General features: G+C 40.8%; 1 protein-coding gene, 1 long non-coding RNA gene and 1 other non-coding gene across 3 annotated transcripts; all 3 read left to right on the forward strand.

Moving 5' to 3' along the window:
• The first annotated feature begins 4,342 nt into the window (after positions 1-4,342).
• On the forward strand, positions 4,343-7,830 carry LOC130715977 (uncharacterized). The gene is made up of 2 exons (XR_009011825.1): positions 4,343-4,957; positions 5,776-7,830. It is a non-coding gene; the product is annotated as an uncharacterized LOC130715977 (long non-coding RNA).
• A 2,362-nt stretch (positions 7,831-10,192) lies between these two features.
• Positions 10,193-10,299, forward strand: LOC130716318 (small nucleolar RNA R71). Its single transcript, XR_009011937.1, has one exon. It is a non-coding gene; the product is annotated as a small nucleolar RNA R71 (small nucleolar RNA).
• A 5,067-nt stretch (positions 10,300-15,366) lies between these two features.
• Positions 15,367-15,963, forward strand: LOC130710696 (uncharacterized). Its single transcript, XM_057560047.1, has 2 exons — positions 15,367-15,623; positions 15,705-15,963. The coding sequence occupies exons 1-2, from the start codon at positions 15,462-15,464 to the stop codon at positions 15,903-15,905; spliced, it is 363 nt and encodes a 120-aa protein (XP_057416030.1). The 5' UTR covers positions 15,367-15,461; the 3' UTR covers positions 15,906-15,963.
• Positions 15,964-22,912: the final 6,949 nt, after the last annotated feature.

The raw sequence follows: 22,912 nt of genomic DNA on the forward strand, positions 1-22,912 counted from the left end.
TGTCAGAAGACATGCTCTCTGACCCTATTGGCGCCTAGGCGCCCACTCCCAGCGCCTAGGCGCTCTAGCTCGCCTGAAAATGACTTTTTGGCTTCTGAAACTCCTCTTTTTAATTCTCTTTATGTTCTTCATCAATTCCATGCTTCTTGGCCTTCCTTCTCCTTCAGTTTCTGCACTCCACACCTAACCAACAAGACAAGGAAGATTCTAGAAGCTCTAAGAGCTCATTAGCACAAGAAGTCACTCATAAAACACAACAAAACCATGCAAGTCCTAAACTTTACTTAAAATGCAAGAAAACTCCCTATAAAACTACTAAATTACCAAAACAAAATAAAAACTAAAGAAAAGATAAAAATGCATGAGAATGCATGAAACACTACATGAAACTCAACAAAAAGACTCAAAACAACCAAAGAAATGACCCTAAAAACACTACTAAAATAGGGTCATCACACCACTATACTCAACGACAGCTCGCCCTCGAGCGTAAAAAACACTCGCTTGCCCTCAAGCGCAAGAAATGCTCCCACACAAGTGCTCACAACCAGGAATACTTCACAAAAAACAGGGGAACAAAGTAATCACAGCTAGTTTCAAGAGAAAGATCCAACAACCTACTTCATGCATCCTTTGAAGAGAGAAGAGTGTAGAGTCCATTCATGAGAAGCATATAGATCTAAAAATCCTAGGATGAGATGTTCATTAAGTGCACTGAGCACACAAACAAGTTCATAGGTCCTGAATGTCATTCACTCAATAGCAACAAAGATCAAACGAGCAAATATTCAAAGAGACTTCCATAAGGGTTGAAACATTGGCTAGGTGAAACATGATGGTGGTTGGTCCCTAAAGGAAAACTAGGCTTTCAAGCACATTGAGTGTGGTCCTCTTCTAATAACCCCGGAGCTTACAACACTTTTCTTTGCACAAGTCTCTTGCACCCAACTTTTCAAACCCTTTTTTTTTCTTTTTTCCCAACTCCAACTTTTGGTTAGGAGTTCTTTTTCTTTCTTCTTTTTCACTGTTTTTTTTTTCTTTTGGGGCAAGAGGCTATTTCTCATTTTTTTTAGCTCCACACAACACAGCAAGGACCATCACTCCCCAATGTTCCATCCAAACAACCATCCCAAACTTTTGGCTACAAAAAGATTCTTCAATTAAGCTCAAATGGGACAACTAAGGGCAATGTTCAACCACGAACTCAGAATCTCAAGAAATCCTATAAGTCTCAAGAATAAAACAGAAATCACTAAGCATGCTATGAGTGAAATTAACGCAGAACCAAGAATTGCAAGTGAGTCAGGATTGAAATTAACTCACACCGAGAATTGAAATTAACTCACACCGAGAACCAAGAATTGAAATTAACTCACACCGACTCCTTTCTCAAGAGACACTCGGAAGACCGAAGTCTCCTCCTCTCTTCCCCAACATGCAATCACTCATCCCCGAAACAACAACAAGTATTCACCAAAGCATTTTCAAAAACAGTACAAGTAGGGAAGCAAACCTTTAGCTAAAAGCATGTGAGTATAGGGAAGTAAAGACCCAAAAATAAAACCAACTAAAACAATGCATGATCAAAAGAAAACAAAATCTATAAATTGAAAATATGCTAAAAATGCATGACCTAAACTAAGAGTAGAGTTACCTCAGCACAATCACTCCATGGGGTCATGGTCACCCCTTCCATCGCCATAATCCGGATGAACTCCGGCATCATGCATCAAGCTCAAGTCTATCATCCCCTGCTCCAAGGTATTAAAATCCAAGGGCCCATTGTACCTGGGGTCTGATGTGCTACCTGCCCTCCAATGGAGGTCAAGATCCCTGTGTAGGCGATCTTGCCTCAAAAACATCCGCCCGAAAGCGGCCTCCATCCAAGCAGGAGAAGGGTCAGCACGTGGTGGAGTAACCACCTCATTCACCACCTCAACATCTTCTTCTTCCTCCTCTTCTTCTTCCTCTTCTTCCTCTTCTTCTTCCGCTTCCGCTGGCTCCTCAGGATCCTCTTCCTCTTCATCCTCTTGAGGCATCCTTGCTGTCCATTCCTTATAAAGTTGAGCGATCCTCTCCTTACTGAGCAGAGGTGCCACAGGCAACCTCTTCTCAATAACATGGACTGGCCTCCTAGCTCTGTCCCTCACCGCATGAATCAAAGAACAAATCAAGTGAGGAAAGATGGGCCGATGCTTGTCCTTACTCCTGTTGTAGAGGGAATAAATCCGACCAGCAATGATGGTGGCCACATCCATAGGATGACCTCTCACGATGCAATAGATAGCAACCAATGTAACCTCTCTAACTTCAGATTTGTTAGAGCTAGGGATGAGGGAATCCTGCAAAAACTCAGCCCAAACTCTAGCCAGCGGTGTCATATCCTTCCTTCTTACAAAAATAATCTCATCATCAACTGCTTCCCAGTCCCGCCCAGGCCTAACAATCACTGCCTTCATGTCTTCCAAGATCTCCGGTGACTTCTCCTTTAAGAGCTCATGATAAGTGTCCTTCTCGGGGAAAAGCTCCTTCTCTTGGTCCTCCGTGAGGAGACCAAGATGCCTGCGAATGACTGCTGGATTGTAGTCAATCACATCTCCCCTGAACCAAGATGAATTCACCGGTGGCCTGGACCTGTCCTCTTGATTGTCACAGTAGGTGTTCGCGTAGAACTCCCTAACCATGACTTCACAAGCAAACGGAATGGGGTTGACCCAATTCTTCCACCTCCTAATCTCCATGGCTTCTTGCATGCCCAAGAGGTCTCTTCTTCCCTCCCGATACAAAACTCCCCGCTCCTTCACACACTCCTTGTGTGCTAGGTGAGCTCGGTAAAACTCCTCCTTAACCGCTGATAGGAAGCGGGAGCGATCAAAACTCCGGGAGGTAGAGGAAGAAGCTGCAGCTCTTGTGTTGGTTCTTGCTCTTTTCACAGGCATCTGCAAAGTTGTTAGCCCATACACAAGCCACAAACGTTAGAAATGTTAGTTCAAAAATAAAAATAAAAAGTAAGAAGAAACTTTGCACAAAAGCAAAAATAAAGAACAACCTAAGAGCACCCAACAAGTTTCTTAGTGATTTTGGCAAAGAAAGAAAGACTACCACAAGCACTTGCCAAAAATCGACTAAGAGAACCCATTGAGGCATTCTATCAAACACCTTGTAAGCAAAAGCTAAACTAAACTAATCCACAAAATCCTAACTACCCATTCCTCACAAATCTACTACCCCTTTCTAATTAAACACAAAATCAACCACCAATGAGTATATACAACCCAAACCCAACTTACATTAACACAAATCACTCACCCAAACCCCCTTGTAAACATGCATTGCAAATCCCATGAACAAAAATGAAGGAAAGTGAAAGTTGGAACTTACCTTGACTTGAGAGTGAGTGGGTGCAAGTGAAAGAAACTTGAAACAATGCAGAACTTGGAAGCAAATGGGAGAGCTAAAGTGTGTGCAAGTGAGAAATGAGAAGTGGAAATGGGGTTTGGAGAGAGTGGGGTGCGTTTTTTATGAAGGAATGGGAGTAAAGAGTGGGAAAATGAAAAGGTTGGGGTTTTAAAACCCAAAATGTAAGCAAAAACACGTACAGGAGCGCTCGAGCGCTCGAGGGGAACGCTCAGGCGCTCAAGCCAGTTCCAGAGGCTGTGAGACCCAAGATTTTAAGCTTAGAATAAATTAGTGAAATTCCTTATTAACGAATAAGTTCGATGTATCGTGAAGGGAAACCTGAACGAGAGTTTATTGGATGAAATAGATTTATGAAGGAGAAGGTTCAGGAAAAGTTCAAGGATTGTATCAAAACCGATAAGAGTTATAGCACGACTAATATTCGCCTAAACCAAGGTCAAAGACACTAGTAAATAGCTAATTTACACTTTAGGACGCGACAGAAACTAATTCCAAAAATCTTCAGAGAAATGTTAGAACTTCTCTTATTCATCTATAAACAAGCGTTTCGATACGAAACCCTGGAATGTACGAACGTCAAATTCCAATTCTCGGAAGTTTGCCGAAACGGAATCCCTGATAGTTCAGAAACCCTAAAATCGACGGACGATGAAGACTTTTTCTATTCGGAGCTTCAAACGAAGATTCCACACGCGTACACCCATTTCTCTTGCTGTTTCCAATCTTTCTTCAGAAGGAAGTTTCTTCATTCGACGTCAAACGCAAAAAGTAGTTTTGCGGCATATTTCAACCCATACTACGTTCAAGCTATTTTCTCACTTAAATGAACCAGGAACAAGTATCGACATTTTATAGAGAGATACTTAACTCTGATGCATAATATGACAACTTCATATTTGTTCTGATCATCTCACAAATATTCTTTAGCTCAGTTTTTACTCATTTCTTTGTCAATGGATCATTTTAATTTGCTCAAAGTGATCCAAACTTATATTTCATTATTTCATAGAGTCTCTCATAATTTTTGGTAAAGTAATATATCAACTCTATATTTTTCTCTTAACCTTGTGATCTAAATTCTTCAGTGTCTAAATCAATTCGTACCGGTTTTATAAATATCTTCCCTAAATATCTAATAATCCATCCTCATCCTCTGTGACTCACGTTCACTCCCTCCTTCTTTTTCATTGTCACGTTTCTTTCTTTCTTGCAGCAGACCATAATCTTTCTTTCTTATCCTTCTTCTTCTCTATTTTCTATATATATGTATATATCTGGTACCACTCTCTTGTCCACTCACGCTGCTCTCTTTCAATTCAGATTGCATTAGCATTCATTACAATTCCAAATTCTCTCTTGTTCACTTTCATTTTCTCTTTACAGCAAACCTCATCATGTTCCATTTCTTCTTCCTCTATCTTTTTCTCTCTTTTCCTTCCCCTGGGCAGCATAAAAAAACGCACATCATGGTCCCTTTTCCTCCCTCACGTGATTCCTCTCTTGTGCAGCACCATCATCTTCGTCTTCCAATTTTATGGTAAAACTTCTTCTCTTTTCTTTGATCATCTTTTTAGTCAATTAAATTTACCCTTTTAGTTTCCACACCTAGTATCTTCATTAAAGTTATGACTATGGAAAGGATCTAGTGAACCATGGTTTTTATTTCCAAAAAGGTTGAGTTCTTGTCTTTGTAAAATTTTCAATTAGAGCTTTTTCCAAAGTGCTTTTACAAATGTTAATCCCCATCACCGGATCTATGGATTTCACCGATTAGTTTTCTAAAAAGTTGTTTTTTTGAGTTAAGTGATTTTGAGATTTTAATGATTTTAATTTATGCCTTGATTATTTATTTTTTAAATGTAAAAGAAATGGCTTTGGAAGTGATTTTAGGAAAAATGAAAATTTATACCTAGGTATGTAGATGTGACCGAGCCTATGGCATGTGTTTTGGGTTTGGAAAAATCAATTCTGAAACTTGTTTTTGTTTAGTGAGAATCATAAGCTAAGTGTGAGGACTAAAAGTTTATTATGGGAAAACTTTAGGATTAAAACACAAGAGGTTGAAGAGTTTTGGGTTAAACTTTAATTATAAAAGTACTGGGGTTTATTTAATAAATTTATAAAAGATTGAGGGTTGAAAAAGAACTTACTTTTATGTGAGGACCTTCTTTAAAACTCACAAATATTTTAAAGGACCTTTCTTTAAAACTCACAAATATTTTATCTTTGGACTTTAGTCCTTGAAACATAAAGTTTGTGCATTTAGCCTAAGTGAGCTAGAAAGATTGGCTAAGTTTGTTATGGAACTTTAGATGTGACTTTAGAGGCTAAGGTTTAGTATGTGAACTTGTGAAGGGTACGAAGGACGAAAGCGCATTGCGACGAAGCTAAAGAATAGAAGGAAGCAAGCCGACGCGGAAAACAAAGATGTGATAGGATTGGAGTTGCAGTTTAGGAAGAAAATTGGCTAAGGTAAGGGCAACTCTCCTAGTTATTAGCTATATGATTTAGGCGTCGATAACTTCGACCTGTTTATTGCTTTTGATTATGACTGTTGGACTGGACTGGGAAAATGTTTTATGAGGCTTCGGCCATTGTGAACTGATAGAGGCGTGCGTCTCCGTTTTCTGGAGGCTTCGGCCGTTTACTGGTTTCCGTCTTATTCTTTTATAGTGGATAGACATGTTCTATTCCTTTAAATTGCAAAAGTGCATGAATCTATTTTTTGCCCAAACATTATGGGTATATCGACTTCGAATGCGGAGTGTTTTAAGAGTTAGCAAGTAGGACCCGACGGAAGGTCTGAGCTACTGCTGACGTGATGGATCGAGGTTTTCTCAGGAAAGAGAACTTGGGGATGATATTGATCTTTTGACTTGTTAGATTTTGAAACAAATGAATGCATAAGACTTGATTTGAGAATAAATTCCATAATGAATTAACTCAAAATAGAACACTTTGAATAATAAAGATAAACCATTTTGAGGAAAACTTAGGATATGAAATGAATTCGAAAATGGGAAGGGACGAAGATTCGAGGTTCGAGGAAAGATAATGATTCGAGTTGTGAACATCATGAAGAGGAGCCGTTATGAGTAGAACCGCCATTAAGTGCAGGTGCTACTCCTTGTGTGAAGTGATTGGTCAATGGACCGACGTTTACCTTAGGGAAAAATGATAGAGACATGAAGCATAGCTAGACATGTATCCGGGTGAGGACGAATCGTGGTTTGCTAGCTCTTGCATACCTGCATGACTTGATTAAGGGGCTTGTCCTTAATCCTATTAATTATTCTTTGATTAAGAGGTTTGTCCTTAATCATATTATTTATCCATCGATTAGAGAGGATGGACCTTAATCGTATTGTTTACCCCTGGATTAAAGTGGCTGGACCTTAATCCTATTAATTACTCTTTGATTAAGTGGTATGACCTTAACCATATTATTCGTTATTGGATTAAAGAGGATGGGCCTTAATCCTATTATTTGCTTATGGATTAAAGAGGATGGACCTTAATCCTATTATTTGCTTGTGGATTAAAGTGGCTGGACCTTAATCCTATTCTTTGCTATTTGATTAAAGTGGTTGGACCTTAATCATATTATTTGACCTTGGATTGAAGTGGCTGGACCTTAATCCTATTATGTGTTAGTTGATTTAGAGGATTGACCTTAGTCGTACTATTTGTTATTTTTCCTAAGAGGTTAGACCTTAACTCCTATCATTTGGATCGATTAAGGGGATAGTCCTTGATCCTGTTATCTGTTTGTTGATTAGAGAGTATAGAGCTCATCGTGCTAGATGATTGACCGCCGAGTCGTGCGTTTCCATTAGTGAGACGTGACGCTGCCCTGGCAAGGGAATGAAGATACATCTAGGCGCAGGCGGCGAGTGATGGACTGATAACTTGACGTTCAAAGGATAGAGAACGACTTATGTTGTGTCTAATTATTATTCACACGCTATATAACTATGCTACATCTAGCTAGGACTTATATTACATTACTCTAGGAAGTTGACCCTTTCTGCCTTGTTTGCTTTGTTTGTGTTTGGGCGGTCGGCAAACTGCCAGGCCCTAATAGGTGTTGCTTCGAGTAGCTGTTGATTGCTGCAAGGAGGTGATTGGACTGATTGACGAGAAGATTTGCTTGGAGTGAGTGAACCAACCAAAGACTTGTAAAATAATAGTTAGATGTAAGGCTGGAGCCTTGGGTAGAGAAGCTTACCGTCATTGGTTGAAGCTTGTAAGGAAGATTGTAATACTTACTTTGGTCTTGGGTAGGTTCCGATGCATTACTCTTCTGCGAATCTCCAGTGAGGGGATTGTAGGAAGTATATTGGACTTAGGGTGTTATCACATTTTGAACTTTGTTGTCGGTTAAGATATTACTTCACTGTATATTTTATACGACTTGAACATCCGTCGTCACTCACGGGTGCTTGCCTTGTCAAGGCCGGATGTAAGGGTTTGGGTAAGAGTATACATATCAGGTTTTGGAAATGTTTTGGAAAGAAAGCAAACGAAAAAAAAATATACCCACTTTTATTAAATCCTTGTTGGAAAATAATTCCATTTTATTTAATAGGTTACTAATTGTGACCCCCAAAAGTTGGGGTGTTACAGAGGCAGTGCCTCTGCCACTATTGGCGCCTAGGCGCTCCTGAATTGGCGCCTAGGCGCTCAACCCAGTTTTTTCACAAATTTTTTTTTTTTTTAAATAAACACCTAAAATACTACAAAATTAAAATATAGTAAATAATAAAATTAAAAGAATGGGTTGTCTCCCATTTAGCCCTAAGTTATAGTCCTAGGTGGACTCTCCTTCCGAAGGTGTTAGGAAGGAAATTCCTTTCCATTGATTAACTTACCACAAGTGCAAGGAAGAAACCTTGCACAAAACCTCTGGAGTAAATCCTCCCATGAGGCGATGTCCTCTTGCTCATCAAACCAAGCTCTAGCCTCCCTTGTCAAAGAATGAGGGAAGAGTTTAATCTTCACTTCATCACTTGAAACGCCCTCAATCTTAGCAAGGGTGCTAGCTTGGGTAAACTTCACCATATGAGCATGTAAGTTCTCATACTTGGACCCCCCATACTTGTTACCATTAACAAGCTTGATGAGAGCCGGATGGAACTCATCAATTTGGGCATTAACTTTGGGGATCTCTTCCGAAACCTTCGACCTGCTTCTAATCACATCACAGACAAAGTCATTGTCATGGTTAGTCTCAATCATAGGATTAAAAACAGAAAATCGTACCTTTTCCTTACCAACACGGAGAATGAGGTGACCCTTGTCAACGTCAATCTTAGCTCTACCAGTAGCTAAGAAAGGTCGACCAAGAATGAGAGGAATCTTCTCATCCTCCTCCATATCAAGCACAACAAAATCCACGGGGAACACATACTTGTCCACCCGCACCATTACATCCTCCACAATCCCATATGGAGTCTTAAGGGATCGATCCGCCATTTGCAAGGAGAGCATGGTCGGGGTAACCTCTCCTAGGTTAAGCCTCTCAAACATGGTGAGCGGCATCAAATTGATGCTCGCTCCAAGATCACACAAGGCTTCCACTTCCGCCATGCCTTCAATTTCCACCGGAATAGTGAAACTTCCGGGGTCCCTTCTTTTCTTCGGCATCTTCCGCTGCAAAATGCCACTACATTCCTCCGTCATCAACACCGTCTCATCTACTCCCTTTAACCTTCTTCTCTTATGCAGAATATCCTTCATAAACTTAGCATATATAGGCATTTGTTCCAAAGCATCGGCAAAAGGAATACTAATGTGGAGCTTTTTAAAAACATCAACAAACTTTGAAAACTTTTTATCTAAGCTCTTCTTAGCCAATGCTTTAGGGAACGGAACCTTGCTAGTTTCAGGAGTAAGCTCAACTTCCTCTCTCACCTTAATAGGTACAGCTACTTCTCCTCCCACTATCTCCTCTCTCTTTTCTCCCTCTGTTTTTTTCTTCAATTCATTCATCACTCTCCCACTTCTAGTGGCTACAACAGAGGCATTCTCTTGCTTAGGATTGGGGATAGTGTCGGAGGGAAACTTACCTTGAGGTGTCTCGGCTATTTGCTTGGCCAGCTGGCCAAATTGATTCTCAAGATTCTTGATAGCCGCCTCTTGATTCTTGTAATTATTCTCCGTCCGGTTGATGAAAGTTTCCACCAACTCTTCTAAGCTCTTCTTGGAACCACTACCTTCACCTTCTCCTCGCTCTTGAGGTTGTCTTGAGCTTTGGCCTTGAAATCCTTGGCTAGGAAATTGTCTTTGAAAGCCATTTCCTTGCCCATTATTACCTTGCCTCCAAGAAAAATTAGGGTGATTCCTCCATCCTGGATTGTAAGTATTTGAAAATGGGTCATTCCGAGCTTGACCCATAGCCTTCACTTCCTCCTCCGGTCTAGTCTCTGTGCATTCTTCGCTGTCATGTGGCCCTCCACAAGTCACGCACTCCACCTTGGCAACTCGACCACCAATCTTGGTAGTCTTCATTTGATTTTGAATCTCATTCATTTGCTTGGAGAGTTGCTTGTTGGAGGCCATAAGTTGATCATAAGCTTCAACCTCAAGGACTCCTCTTCGGGCTTGGCGATCATTACTAGAGTTCATGGCTCTTATAGCCATTTTTTCAATCAAATCATACCCCACTTGTGGAAGTAAGGCATCGAACTCTCCACTTGAAGCCGCATCCAAACCAAACCTCGAAGAATATTGGAGACCATCATAGAACTTTGCTACTTGCTCAGCTTGAGTAAGGTTATGTTGAGGACACCTCCTCAAGAGCTTCTTGAACCTCTCCCAAGCTTCATAGACATTCTCATCGGTGGATTGAGTAAAAGTCATGATGTCATTCTTGAGTTTTCTCAAGAGGGCTCTTGGAACAAACCTTGTGGTGAACTTCTTAGCCAAGTCTTCCCAAGATGTAATGCTACCTTGGGGCTGTGAATTCAACCACTCTTCAGCAGTATCCCTCAATGAAAAAGGGAACAAACTCAAGCGGATTGTGTCCGCTGAAACATTCTGAACTCTGTAGGTGTTGCAATTGCGGATAAACCGCTCCATGTGTGCATGAGGATCTTCAAGAGCACCTCCACCATACTGATTTTGGCTCACCAAGTTGATGAATGCCGGCCTCAGCTCAAAGTTTCCCGTGCCATCGGGGGAAACTATGCTGCCCGGATAATCGTAGCTCATGGCAGCCGAGGTGAGGTCTCTGAGAGAACGATTAGCATTCTCCAATTCTTGCTCTTGAAGTCTTTGAGCAAGAGCCTCATTCACTCTTTCTTCAATGTGGGCTTGTATCTCCTCTTCCGTCATTTGAGCAGCCATGGCTTCAAGCCTTTGTTGGGCTCGACGACGGCGAAGAGTACGTTCAGGCTCCGGATCAAACAGCAATGGATCCGTGCCAAGCCTACTGTGCATAAACTGAAATCACAAAAACAGAGAAAAGGTTAGTAACACCTATTCAATGCAATGCTTAGTAAAACAAACAAACAAACTCTTTAACTTAAACCGAAAACCACAAACAATCCCCGGCAACGGCGCCAAAAACTTGTTGGTCAATTCGCAAGTGCACGAATACCTCCGGGTTTTAAATTATCGAACCACAGAGATTGTGAGTGACTAAATTCAGTTTAAGCTTTGAGTTCGAAGGTTTGTTTTATTGAGGCAAACAATGACGAAGTAGTAAAAAGGAAAAAAGAAAATATAAATTCAGAAATGAAACAGAAAATGAAAAGGAAGAGTGATTTACTTTGGGTTCTTGCTCAACTAATCAATTCAAGCACATCATTCTAAGCACATGTTCTCATGAATCTCTCCTTGATGTTATAGCCTAAGCAACTACCTATCGATGCCTCGCATAGATAATTCTTTCAAATCAAAAGATAAGCCCAATTCCTTGTGTACTTAAACATTTGTTTGAAGCATAAAGATTATAAAGTTCAGGCCAACAAACCCCAACCATTCCTCTATTCCTAGTAGCAAGTATAGAAGGATCTATTCCAATTCATGTCCCTAAATCATAACAAATTTCCATTCTATTATAATCTAGCCTATAGCAAAGGTGCACCAAAGCTAAACATGCAATAAGGAATTGAAATACAAGATTGAATCAAGACTCATGCATAGAGATAGGAATTATAAACTAAAGTTTCATAGAATCTCTTAACCCAAAGCAAAAAAGTAAACTAGCCACTCATGGCTAGTGAATTCATAAAGGAAATGTAAAGAAAACCTGAGAAGAAATACAAGTTGGAAACCACCCTTGGTCCCAAAGCTCTCCTCAGCTCTCAAAACTTGATCAAAAATGAGTGAAATGACAAAATGTATCAAAGAAATTGGCCTAAGCCTTATTTATAGGCTGAAACTAACGAAACTGGGCGCTCAGGCGCCAATTCAGAGCGCCTGAGCGCCAATTGCATGTCAGAAGACATGCTCTCTGACCCTATTGGCGCCTAGGCGCCCACTCCCAGCGCCTAGGCGCTCTAGCTCGCCTGAAAATGACTTTTTGGCTTCTGAAACTCCTCTTTTTAATTCTCTTTATGTTCTTCATCAATTCCATGCTTCTTGGCCTTCCTTCTCCTTCAGTTTCTGCACTCCACACCTAACCAACAAGACAAGGAAGATTCTAGAAGCTCCAAGAGCTCATTAGCACAAGAAGTCCCTCATAAAACACAACAAAACCATGCAAGTCCTAAACTTTACTTAAAATGCAAGAAAACTCCCTATAAAACTACTAAATTACCAAAACAAAATAAAAACTAAAGAAAAGATAAAAATGCATGAGAATGCATGAAACACTACATGAAACTCAACAAAAAGACTCAAAACAACCAAAGAAATGACCCTAAAAACACTACTAAAATAGGGTCATCAATGTCTAGTTCAGAAGGTAACTTAATCAGAAGATGTGTACCCATTGGTACTTACTCTAAGACAAGACAGTAAACGTGTGTCAGTTCATTCTGATGCCTCGTTCCTTGTGCCCTTCAGATAATCTGTTGTAATGAGTGGAGATGTGCTTATTCTCCACCGTGTGTTTTGTGTATTAACTGTTCATAATGATGTCTTTAATTTTCAACCGTTGATTTTACTTTTGTTTTACAATAAACAATGGTTACTTTCTAAAACCACTACGCACACACGTTCTCCATCACTTGTGTTATTTGCTTCTCTCTCCTGGTTGCAAAAACCCTTATCTCCAACTATCTCTCTCTCCCTCTCTCATTCATCCCTCTTCTACCCAAACCTCCAACCTTCAACAATGGCGAATTCTGAAAGAGCTGACTCCGGTGAAAGGTCTGATTCCGCCGATGGAAGAGTATTTCCTAGAATGGTTGTGGGTCTTCCAACAAGGCCAGTGGGTCCTGTTCTGCGTCCTAGATCGACAGAAGGTGCTCAAGCACAAGTCCAAGACGCTGAAGATGTTGTTCCCGTATCTCAGAGAAGATGTGCAGTTACCTGCGTTTTCCCTCCAGAAGATCTCCAAGTTCTTGCTGAATGGAGATTTGACCTCGACAACATTGCTGATAATGGGGTCGATCTTCGTCCTGAAGCTCAAGCCCAAGGCTGGGAAGGGTATTTCCAAAGACTCCATGGTCCAGTTTATGATAAACTCGTGAAGGAATTCTGCACGCTGACTGCAATGAGCATCAAGTGGTGTCGTTTGTTCTGGGAAAGAGGATCATCATTTCTGAGAAGTCGTTTGTAAGGCTTCTAGGTGCAGAGACAAGCAATGGCTACAGATTCCAGTTGCAGGAATCAAAAGTCAAACCAAGCACCAAGGAGAAGGTCAACATGGCTCTTTACTCTACATGGAAGCCAGGAAAAAGTGACTGCAAGACAAAGGACCTTCATCCTGATTTGAGAATCTGGCACAAGATTCTGTTAAACTGTATAAATCAAAGGCCGAAGGGAAGCTCTCCAGATTACATCAACTTCACCCAGAAGGTGTTGCTCTTCTTTATCAAGGAGCACCGCAAAGTCTGTCTGCCCTACTTTCTCTTCTCCTATCTGAAGGAGTGCATCAAGAAGTCAAGAACTACTGCTTCACCCAAGTCTGCAATCAAATACATACCGTTTGGCACACTGCTTTCTGACTTCTTCGTAGAGAGCAAACTGATAAAGGCTTTGCAAAAATTAGGATGCACTGAAGACTTGACAACAATTACTGGGGATGTCTTCACTCCTACATCCATGAAGAGAATGGGCCTGATAGAAACAAAGGCTGAAGTTAAAATTGTTGATACAAGACCAAGAAGAAGAACCCATCTGAAGGACTACCCTCTCTGGTCCAAGGCAGATGATCCAGAGGCAATCAGAATCTACCTTGATGATCTGAAGCAGCAAGGCTATGAGATTGATGTGGATGAACTCTTCAGAAATCTTCAAGATCCTCCAGACTTTGAGTCTCCCAGGAAAAGGAAGACTAAGAGAAAGCAAGTTGAAGCCTCTGAGGAGCATAATCCCTCTGATGGTGATGACGATGATGATGATGAACCACCGCCTCAGAAGAAGGCAAAAAAGGTCAGGATTGCAACTCAAGTCACTCATCTGCAACCAACTCAGGAGCCTGCTAGAACTGCACCCTCTACCAGAATCACAAGATCTGCAGCTAGAGCTTCAAGTATGTTTGTTGTTCTTTCAGATGATGATTTAAATTTGCTTGATGCAATTCATGATGAAACCAACCTTGAACCTACACCAGTCAATCAACCAACCTCTCACCCTTCACCTCCTAGGGCCTCATTCTTCCAACCTTCCATTGAGGAAGAACCCCTCTGGAAAATGCTTCAAGCTGGCAAACCCTCTGCTTCCACCTCACCCATTATTCTTCCATACAATCCACAATCCCCTGAACCAATAATCTCTGAGACACAAGCTCAAGAGATACCAAACCCTGAAAAATCCAACTCTGAGCCCCAACCCTCTGATCACTCAAATGAGGAATCCTCTGAAAGAGAAGATCTCTCTCCTTGTCCCACTATTTCTTTTCGTACCAATGTTCTTTTTTCCTCTCCTTCCAATAAATCTGAAGCCTCTCGCCAATCCAAGCGGTCCCTCTGGCTGCTATGCCTCCTCCACCTCCTCCTCCTCATTCTCCTCTTCCAGAGAATGATGAGTCAGTCTCGAACCATTCCCCAGACAAATCACAAAACCCTGAGACCAATCTGCACATCAGACTCTGCAAATTGGTTCTCCCTCTGAGGTTACTAGTAGCAATCACTCTTCATCACCTGAACCAAACCTCTCTCTGGTTCCCTACACCTACTCTAGACCACACACCCTCCTTGATTGCATCAACTCATTTAATCATGAAGCATCTTTAAGGGTTCGCAATGTGCATGGTCGCACTGACCTCAGTGAGAATCCAGACATGGTTGTTGAGGACTGGGATCTTCTGTGTTCTTGGATGGTTGATCAAGTTCCAGTGATGGTGGGGTTTCTAAATGCTGAAAAGAATAAGTGTGTTGAAGATGCTGGTAAACGACTCAGAAGAAGGAAGGCTTAATTGCACTTTTTCTCCCTCATGTTTCACCTTTGTGCGAAGTTCCTCCCTCATGTTTAAAAGGAGCATATTCACTCCCTCATGTTACAAAATGTGCAGATTCGCTCCTTCCGTTAGTTTACCGTCTGAAAGCTAACGGCGGATGCTGACATGGCTTTCATTAATTGACGTGTCTCTGTCATATGTCCACCAGGATGCCACTAAATTCACGTGACAAACACGTGATTCTTTTACCCTACTCAAATTATATTACCATCTTCTTCTTCTTCTTAACTTTGCCCTAGATTCAGAAGAGAGCAGGAACCAGTGACGGCAAGGAGAGACAAGAGGAAGACGAACGAAGGCCATAAGAGAGAAGAAGAAGACGAAGGCCATAAGAGAGAAGAGGAAGACGAAGGCTAGAAGAGGAACACGAAGGCCAGAAGTGAGAAGAGGAACACGAAGGCCACAAGTGAGAAGAGGAACACGAAGGCCATTCGAAAATCCATAAGAGATCAAAGGAGAACGAAGAAGCATGACAAGAGTTAACGATGGGAGCCAATCTTCGACAAGCACTTACAATGATGCCACTGTTCGTAGAACTCTCTACTGTGACTGTGGGGTTTTGTCTCCGTTAAGGACTTCATGGACAGAGGAAAATTTGGGTCGAAGGTTCTATGGGTGTGGACAATACCAGGTACTTTCTGAAACAATCCTTCAATTAAAATGTAATTTTCTTACATCAAAAAACTAATATTTGTTATCGGCAAAATTGCAGGGTAGGGTAAGGAGGTGTGGGTTCTTCAAATGGCATGATCCTCCTGTAAATACACGCCAGAACTTGATGATTTCTGGATTGCTGAGTCAGATTGAAATCTTGAAGAAGAAGGAGATGTTCTTAATTAGGTGTTTAGGGTTGTGTGTTATTGTGATTGTCCTGTTGATCATTGTTATTGGTATCATGGTTATCAAAGCATGATTTTTTAGGGAGTATTTGTGGGGTATGTAGTTTGAGGTTTGGTATGTTATTGTCATCATGTTTGGCAGCCTTGTAGGTTTTTTTGTAACTTAAATATGAATGCAATGAAAATTACTCAGTTCTATCCTATTTTCTTTGATTCCTATGTTACATATTGAATGAATTCCTATTTGTAAACATCATATGCAAATAGCCTAACTGACCATTAATTTCATACATAATCATCATCCATAAACAACATTCAGACAACTTGAAAGCACATTCCTATTTGATCCCTTGTTTATTAGCTCCACTCCCATTAATTTCATTCAGAATAACTAAATACACACAACAAATTTAATACTTAACTGAATTCACACAGCATTCAGAATAAATGAATACTAAACATCATCCATAACAGAATGAATCCATAACAGAGCATCATCCATATCAGAAAATAGCATAGTCAAGTTACACACAACTTGAAAGCAAATGACATAGTCAAGTTACAGACAACTTGAAAGCAAATGACATAGTCAAGTTACACACAACTTGAAAGCATTAACATACTCGAGTAACACAAACTAACACAAAATAACAGCCATAAGGTTCTGCCCAGAACAAGATAACATAACACTTTGGCAGCCTAACAAAAAATCTTATTATGCATTGTTGCTTTGCTTAACATCATCCTAAAACAACATGCTTCTGCTTCTGCTTCTTCCCAGGCCTTCCAATTCCCCGAGAACAACTTGCTACCCCTAGAGCATGAGTTGTGATTGAACTGGCTGTCTGTGAGCACTGTGTCAGTGTATATGGTGCTTGAACTGGCTGCTGAGGTTGAATTGGTTGCTGATTTTGAACTGGATGTGCAGCTTGAGAGGCTTCACCTTGAGGTTGTCTCCTTCTACTTGCCCTTGGAGGTCTCCTTCTAGTTGGACCAGCTTCATGTGCATTAGTATCAACAGTAACATCATTTCCTTCTTGAGCAGCTCCACTCCCACTTGCTCTTCTAGTTCTCCTTCTAGTAGTAATCAATTGTTCTTGTTCACCAGTTTCAACAGCAGCATCATTTCCTGCTTGAGCAGATCCACTCCCACTTGCCCTTTGTTCAGGATGAAGCATCTGGGAATTATCCTGAAAAGGAAACAACCTAATCAGTACTGCATATGACAGAAAATAATCAGTTGTATTAAACAAAATTAATCATTATTTCACCTTGTTCCCTCCCACTGGTATAGCCCTGTCAGCAGCTTGTTTACCAGTACAAGTCCTTCTGTTATGCCCTGGTTCACCACACCTCCTACACTGAATTGTGGTCTGGTACCTCCTCAGCCTATTGGGGTCTCTGGGCTCATCATTTGTTCTTCTCCTCTGCTTTTTGGGCCTCCCAGGTGCCCTTCTCATGAAAGGTGGATCAAGAGGAGGATATCGACTAATAGGCCACAGCTTGGGCCCATTAGATGGCAGGATAATGTGATCATAAGTAGCCAAGAAGTTTTGTTTGCTACAAATGTGAGTGTAAACATCATTCACATGTGAAAGGTAATAAAATTTTTTTGAAATCAAATGAAACAAATGACAGTGTAATAGTGTTGAAATAATACCTATAACAAGGGTGAACATATTCTTCAGGTGCCACATGGTTGTGCCACATACAAGTTATTGCATGGCAGCATGGAATTCCACTTAGGTCCCATCTCCTGCAAGAACAAGTCTTTCTAGCTAAATTCACAGCATGCTTGTCTGTCTGACTCCTACTAACCTCAAACAAAGTGTAACCACCATCTCCATTCCACATAGGTATCCACTTATCAGCCTTCTGCTTGTTCACCTCTAGCTTTTGTTGGATCATAGGGCAAATTGTACCCCTGTACTTTAACATCAGTTCTCTCTGCTTCACTATCCTGTTAGTGATATAATATTTGAGGCCTTCAATTAGAGTTATAATTGGCTTATCTCTCCATTCTAATATTGCCCTATTGAAGGCCTCACACATATTATTCACCTGCAGATCGCACACTGTATTAGTACTAAAAGTTGATCTACTCCACATCTTGGCTGGTACCTCCATCATATCCTTCCATGCTTCCTCATTTAATGTCTTCATATGATCCATAGCCCTTTCAAACTCTGGACCAGTACTTGCTCTAGCCGCTGCCCAAAGTGCTCCTTTCATTTCTTGACCGGGGTACTTTTTCGTCCAATTCCCATATAAATGCTGTACACAAAGTCTATGCTCCACATTTGAATCCAGCTCTTGTAAAGTGGGTACCAATCCCTGTTAATAACATGAATGTGATGGAGATGCCAGTTAGTTGATAAAAGACCATATAAAAGACCATATAAAAGACCAAAAAGATGATAATTAGAGTGTGGTACCTTTTGTTGATCAGAAATAAAAGCCCATGCATTTGGACTCACACTATTCAAGTCATCAATTAGCAGTTGCACAAACCTTCAGGCAACACCCTCTCTTCACTCACACCTTCAGGCAACACCCTCTCTTCACTCACAGCCTCACTCACCCCCCTTGCAAGACTCTCAATCTCAGCCTCTGCCTCCCTTGCTACACTCACAAAGGCAGACTCTGTTTCAGAGTCAATGTCCTCCATCAATATCTGTGTCCCTTTCTGCAATTCACCAGTTTGTACTCCAGCTTCTTCCAAGTGCTCAACATAAAACTCAACTTCAGAGAAACCCTTGACATCACTCAGAAATTGATGAACATCTCCATCATCCCTAAGTGGTCTGCGGCCATCAAACAACCCTAAAGTAGGAGCCCTATACCACAAACACTTATATGAAGCATACCCTAAATGTGCTGTCACTATCTTGTCTACTTCTATTGAATTTATTTGATCTGGATCCCAACCTGGCAATATTTCAGACTCCCCTTCAACATACGCACATGTAGGCTCAAACACAAAATGACCTTTATGCCAAATAATCAATGTCAATCTACTCACAACAGTAGGCCTGCAACCAACACAGTTAAAATTTCAACAACCCCCATTAAATTCCATTCAATTTACAATGAATGTACACTACCTAAACAAAAGTAAACATTGAACAAAAATTAAGAAGAAAAAAAGGCAGAAAGGTTGGTACCTAAATCGGAAATGGTTTGGAATATCGTCAGCTCCAAACAACTGCCACCTTTCGACGGGCTCCTTTCCTTTTCCCTCGCATGTGATTTGTTCACCGACAGGCTCCTTTCCCTTCCCCTCACATGTGCTTTGTTCACCGACAGGCTCCTTTCCCTTGCTTTGAGAATGGTTGCCTCGTCGTTGTCGCCCTCTACCTCCACGCCTGGGACCACCAGCCATTGAAGGGAATCTCGACGAAGAACCGTGCGATTGAGCAGTTTGGGCGAAGAGATCAATGGACTGCAGAGATTGAAGGGAAAATTGGAGGGGGGAAATCGCACAAGAGGGTTTCTAATTTTGGGTCATGAAGTCTGATTTGGGGATTTAGGTCTACATATTTTCATTTATATTTATTTTTCGTGTTTTTCTTTTAAAAAATAGGGGTGGTATGCAAGGGGGGGGTGCGAAAAGGAAGCCATGTCAGCATATGTCGTTAGCTTTCAGACGGTAAACTAACGGAAGGAGCGAATCTGCACATTTTGTAACATGAGAGAGTGAATATGCTCCTTTTAAACATGAGGGAGGAACTTCGCACAAAGGTGAAATATGAGGGAGCAAAAGTGCAATTAAGCCCTTATTGGTTTTGAATGAACGGCTGATGAGAGAACAGCTCTACACTGCTATCGAAGAAGCAAGAAAGAAGAAAGAACAAGAAGAAGAAGCTGCAAGGATTGAAGCAGAACAGCGTGAAGCTGCAAGGCTAAAAGCTCTGGAACAAGCAGCTAAATTACAAGCTGAAGCTGAGGCACTAAGAAATCAAGCACTTAGAATTGTTCCAGTTACTGATGTTGCATCCACATCTGCTCAAGTTCCTCACTCTGATCAAGCTGAAACGTCTGCTCAACCTCAGTCAGATGCAAGAATTGATCTTATTGAACAAAGACTTGATTCTCATGAAGTTCTTCTTCAAAGTCTGAAAGAAATGTGCACAGAACTTCTGAGGAGGACACATAAACCTTAGACTTTAGGAATTCTATTTTCTTTTGTTTTTCTTTATCTATGTTATTTTTTTTTCATTTTTAATCATGTTTCTTTTATTCTTTTATCGTTTTTCTTTCTATATGCTTGCATATTTACCTGTTCATCATTAATCGTTTTCTCTCATAAACATTAATCAACAAACAAGTTCTTTTATTAATAAGATAATTCATACATGCATTGTTACATTTAAAAAGGAGGATTTTTCCTCAATACCCTACATTGCCTACAAATCGCTGCTTCTTCAAGCTCCAAACGATGCTGCCTATGCTCTAAGAGGACTAAGCTCTGGCGCAGCTCCTGCCTCTCAGGACCCTCCGCCACCGTCTCCAGAGCCGCCTCTGTTGCTCTGATCTCCTCATACAGCTCCAGCTCCTTCTGGAAGAATACTTGCATTTCCTCCACGAATCTGAGGAAGTCTCGGAGGATGTTCTCCATTTCTGGACTCAGGCTCATGCCTAATAGCCGGTTTGTCAGACTATAGACGCTTTGTTCCTCTGGATGACGCACATTGATGAATAGATCTTCATCAAAGGCCTTCTTCCTCAATTGCTCGATGCACGCTACGAAGGATGCCATTGGAGTGTTGAATTCAAGTGAATACGAGATGTGAAGACTGATCTACTTTAACCGCTATTTATAAGCTAAGTTCAGTCTCCAAGAGTTAATGCTAAAGCAGTTTCTCGAGGATTATTTATTGGTAACAAATGTTTATCTTAACTCCTTGGCCGGTGGTAAACGTTCCACTCATTCATTTAATCTTCTGCATATCCATTAATTACAAACATTTTCCTTAATCTTTTTTTCTTTTCTCCATCTTTTTAAACTTAGACCTTCTCTAAGGGGGAGTACCTTGTACTTCAAGCTAAGTTTTTCACACCCCATGCTTTTTGCTTATGACAAAAAGAGGGAGTAAATAACCAGTTTTATGATGTGTAAGCTGTGTTAGTGTGATTTCTTATTCTTTTGGAGAATTTAAGAGTTCCACTCTTTATGACCATAGATATGTCTGTGGGCATGTGCAAGGAATGCATTTTCACTTCTTCTGAAGTGATCATAAGCTATATTGGTTGACTCTGATGATTTCAGCTTGCTCCTGACTCTGAATATTTATGCGCTCTGATATTCACATATTATCTATGTCATAAATTGTCACTCTGAACTCTTCTATTATTTAGCTCAGAATCTAGATATTACTAATGTTTTCATTAAGTCTTAGATTCAGGGGGAGCTAAGCTCAAAATCAAGTTGCGACTTGGATTCAGAATGAGCAACATAAATCATTCACCTCAGGATAAGTTTACTCCTATTCTCTAAACTCTGAGTGAATTCAGTTTATTGTTTAAGAATTGTTCATCAAAATACTTGGTTTTCTCATCATCAAAAAGGGGGAGATTGTAAGATCAAGTTTTGATCTAGTAGTACAACTCTATGTTTTGATGATTACAAGTTAACTATTAAGTATGAACAATTATGGTACTCTAACGTTGTTTTCTGAGTGTTCTAATGACAGGCCATGACTCTGGCTCTATATCACATAATTCAGAAGCACAATGCTCAAAGAGTAACCTCTGCAACGCTTTCGCACGTCCTATGTTCATCTGAACAGTAGATCAAGCTTTAGAAGATCTGAAGATTATAAAGCTCTGATATGGATTCAGTTCACTAGAAGCTCTGAAGGATCAGACGCTCTGAAGGATCAGACGCTTTGAAGGATCAGACGCTCTGAAGGATCAGAAGCTCTGAAGGTCCAGAAGCTAAGTAGTGAAGATTATGAAGTCCAAGAATAAGCTGGCTCTGAAGACCAAGTACTTCTCCTCTGAGTTCAGAAGCAGAAGGTACAAAGGTCAGAGGATCCAAGCTTCCTCCTGACTCTGATCTCCAAGCTTCACAAGTTCCAATATGAAGCATCTCTCTGATCAGAAGTCAACAAGGAAAGGTCATGTCGCTATCCAAAGTACAAAAGCAATTGTACCATTCCTGACGACCTTACCTAACTAATTCAGCCACAGCAGAACCTGGAAATCCCAGATCTGCCCTCCAACGGTAGCATCTCCAAGCAACGTCCAAACCCTAATCCTTGGAGTATTTAAAGAAGCTGAAGATTGAAAGATGCCGCCTAAAAAACTTGTTCACGCGCAAGCTATATTCAAATATTCTCTTAGCAATCTTTCTTCAAATAGAACTAAGTGTGTTTACTATCAGCTTTCTAAGAAGCATTTCTTTGTGAACCCAAAACCTTCAAACAGTTGTTTGATTTACCTTTAGGAGATCAAGGTTGATCGGATCCTAGAGAAGACTAAGAGAGTGGATCTTAGTGATAGCTAAGTCAGTGTATTGTTAGTCACTTTGCAGGTAGCAAGTGCAGTTGTAACAAACTCTGATTAGTGAATTGCCTTCATTCTAAGAAGGAAGAAATCAACTTAGCGGGTGAACTGGATTATCTTGAGGGATTTATCAAGTGAACCAAGATAAAATCCTTGTGTGCTTTTCTTAACTCTTATCTTAGCACTTTTATCTTTGGTGTTTGAAGAGATTTGTTAAAATCTCAAGTGAGAAAGGTTTTAGATTGAAAACGCTATTCAACCCCCCCCCCTATTGGATCAAACGCTTACCACTACGCCAAAAGCAATTGCTGTTAGTGAGGGTGCAACTTTATTTCCTTATAGCACAGAGTCCTCAAGGGGTTGCGATGTTAAGCGCCATGGGGTGGGATGTTAAGCCCATCGAATCCTAAGGGTGACGCTGGATTAATAAATCCAACAATCTCCCCCTAGTGTTAGCCGGGGGATTCGAACCCATGACCTTGCTCTGATACCACTTATTGGATCAAGCGCTTACCACTACGCCAAAAGCAATTGCTGTTAGTGAGGGTGCAACTTTATTTCCTTATAGCACAGA

Source organism: Lotus japonicus, chromosome 4 (assembly GCF_012489685.1).
Source record: "Lotus japonicus ecotype B-129 chromosome 4, LjGifu_v1.2".
Taxonomy (NCBI): Eukaryota; Viridiplantae; Streptophyta; class Magnoliopsida; order Fabales; family Fabaceae; genus Lotus; species Lotus japonicus.

Coding starts and splice junctions, on each gene's coding strand:
- LOC130710696 (XM_057560047.1), top strand. CDS start 15,462: ATGACAAGAGTTAACGATGGGAGCCAATCTTCGACAAGCACTTACAAT. Junction 15,624..15,704: donor ATGGGTGTGGACAATACCAG/GTACTTTCTGAA, acceptor GCAAAATTGCAG/GGTAGGGTAAGGAGGTGTGG.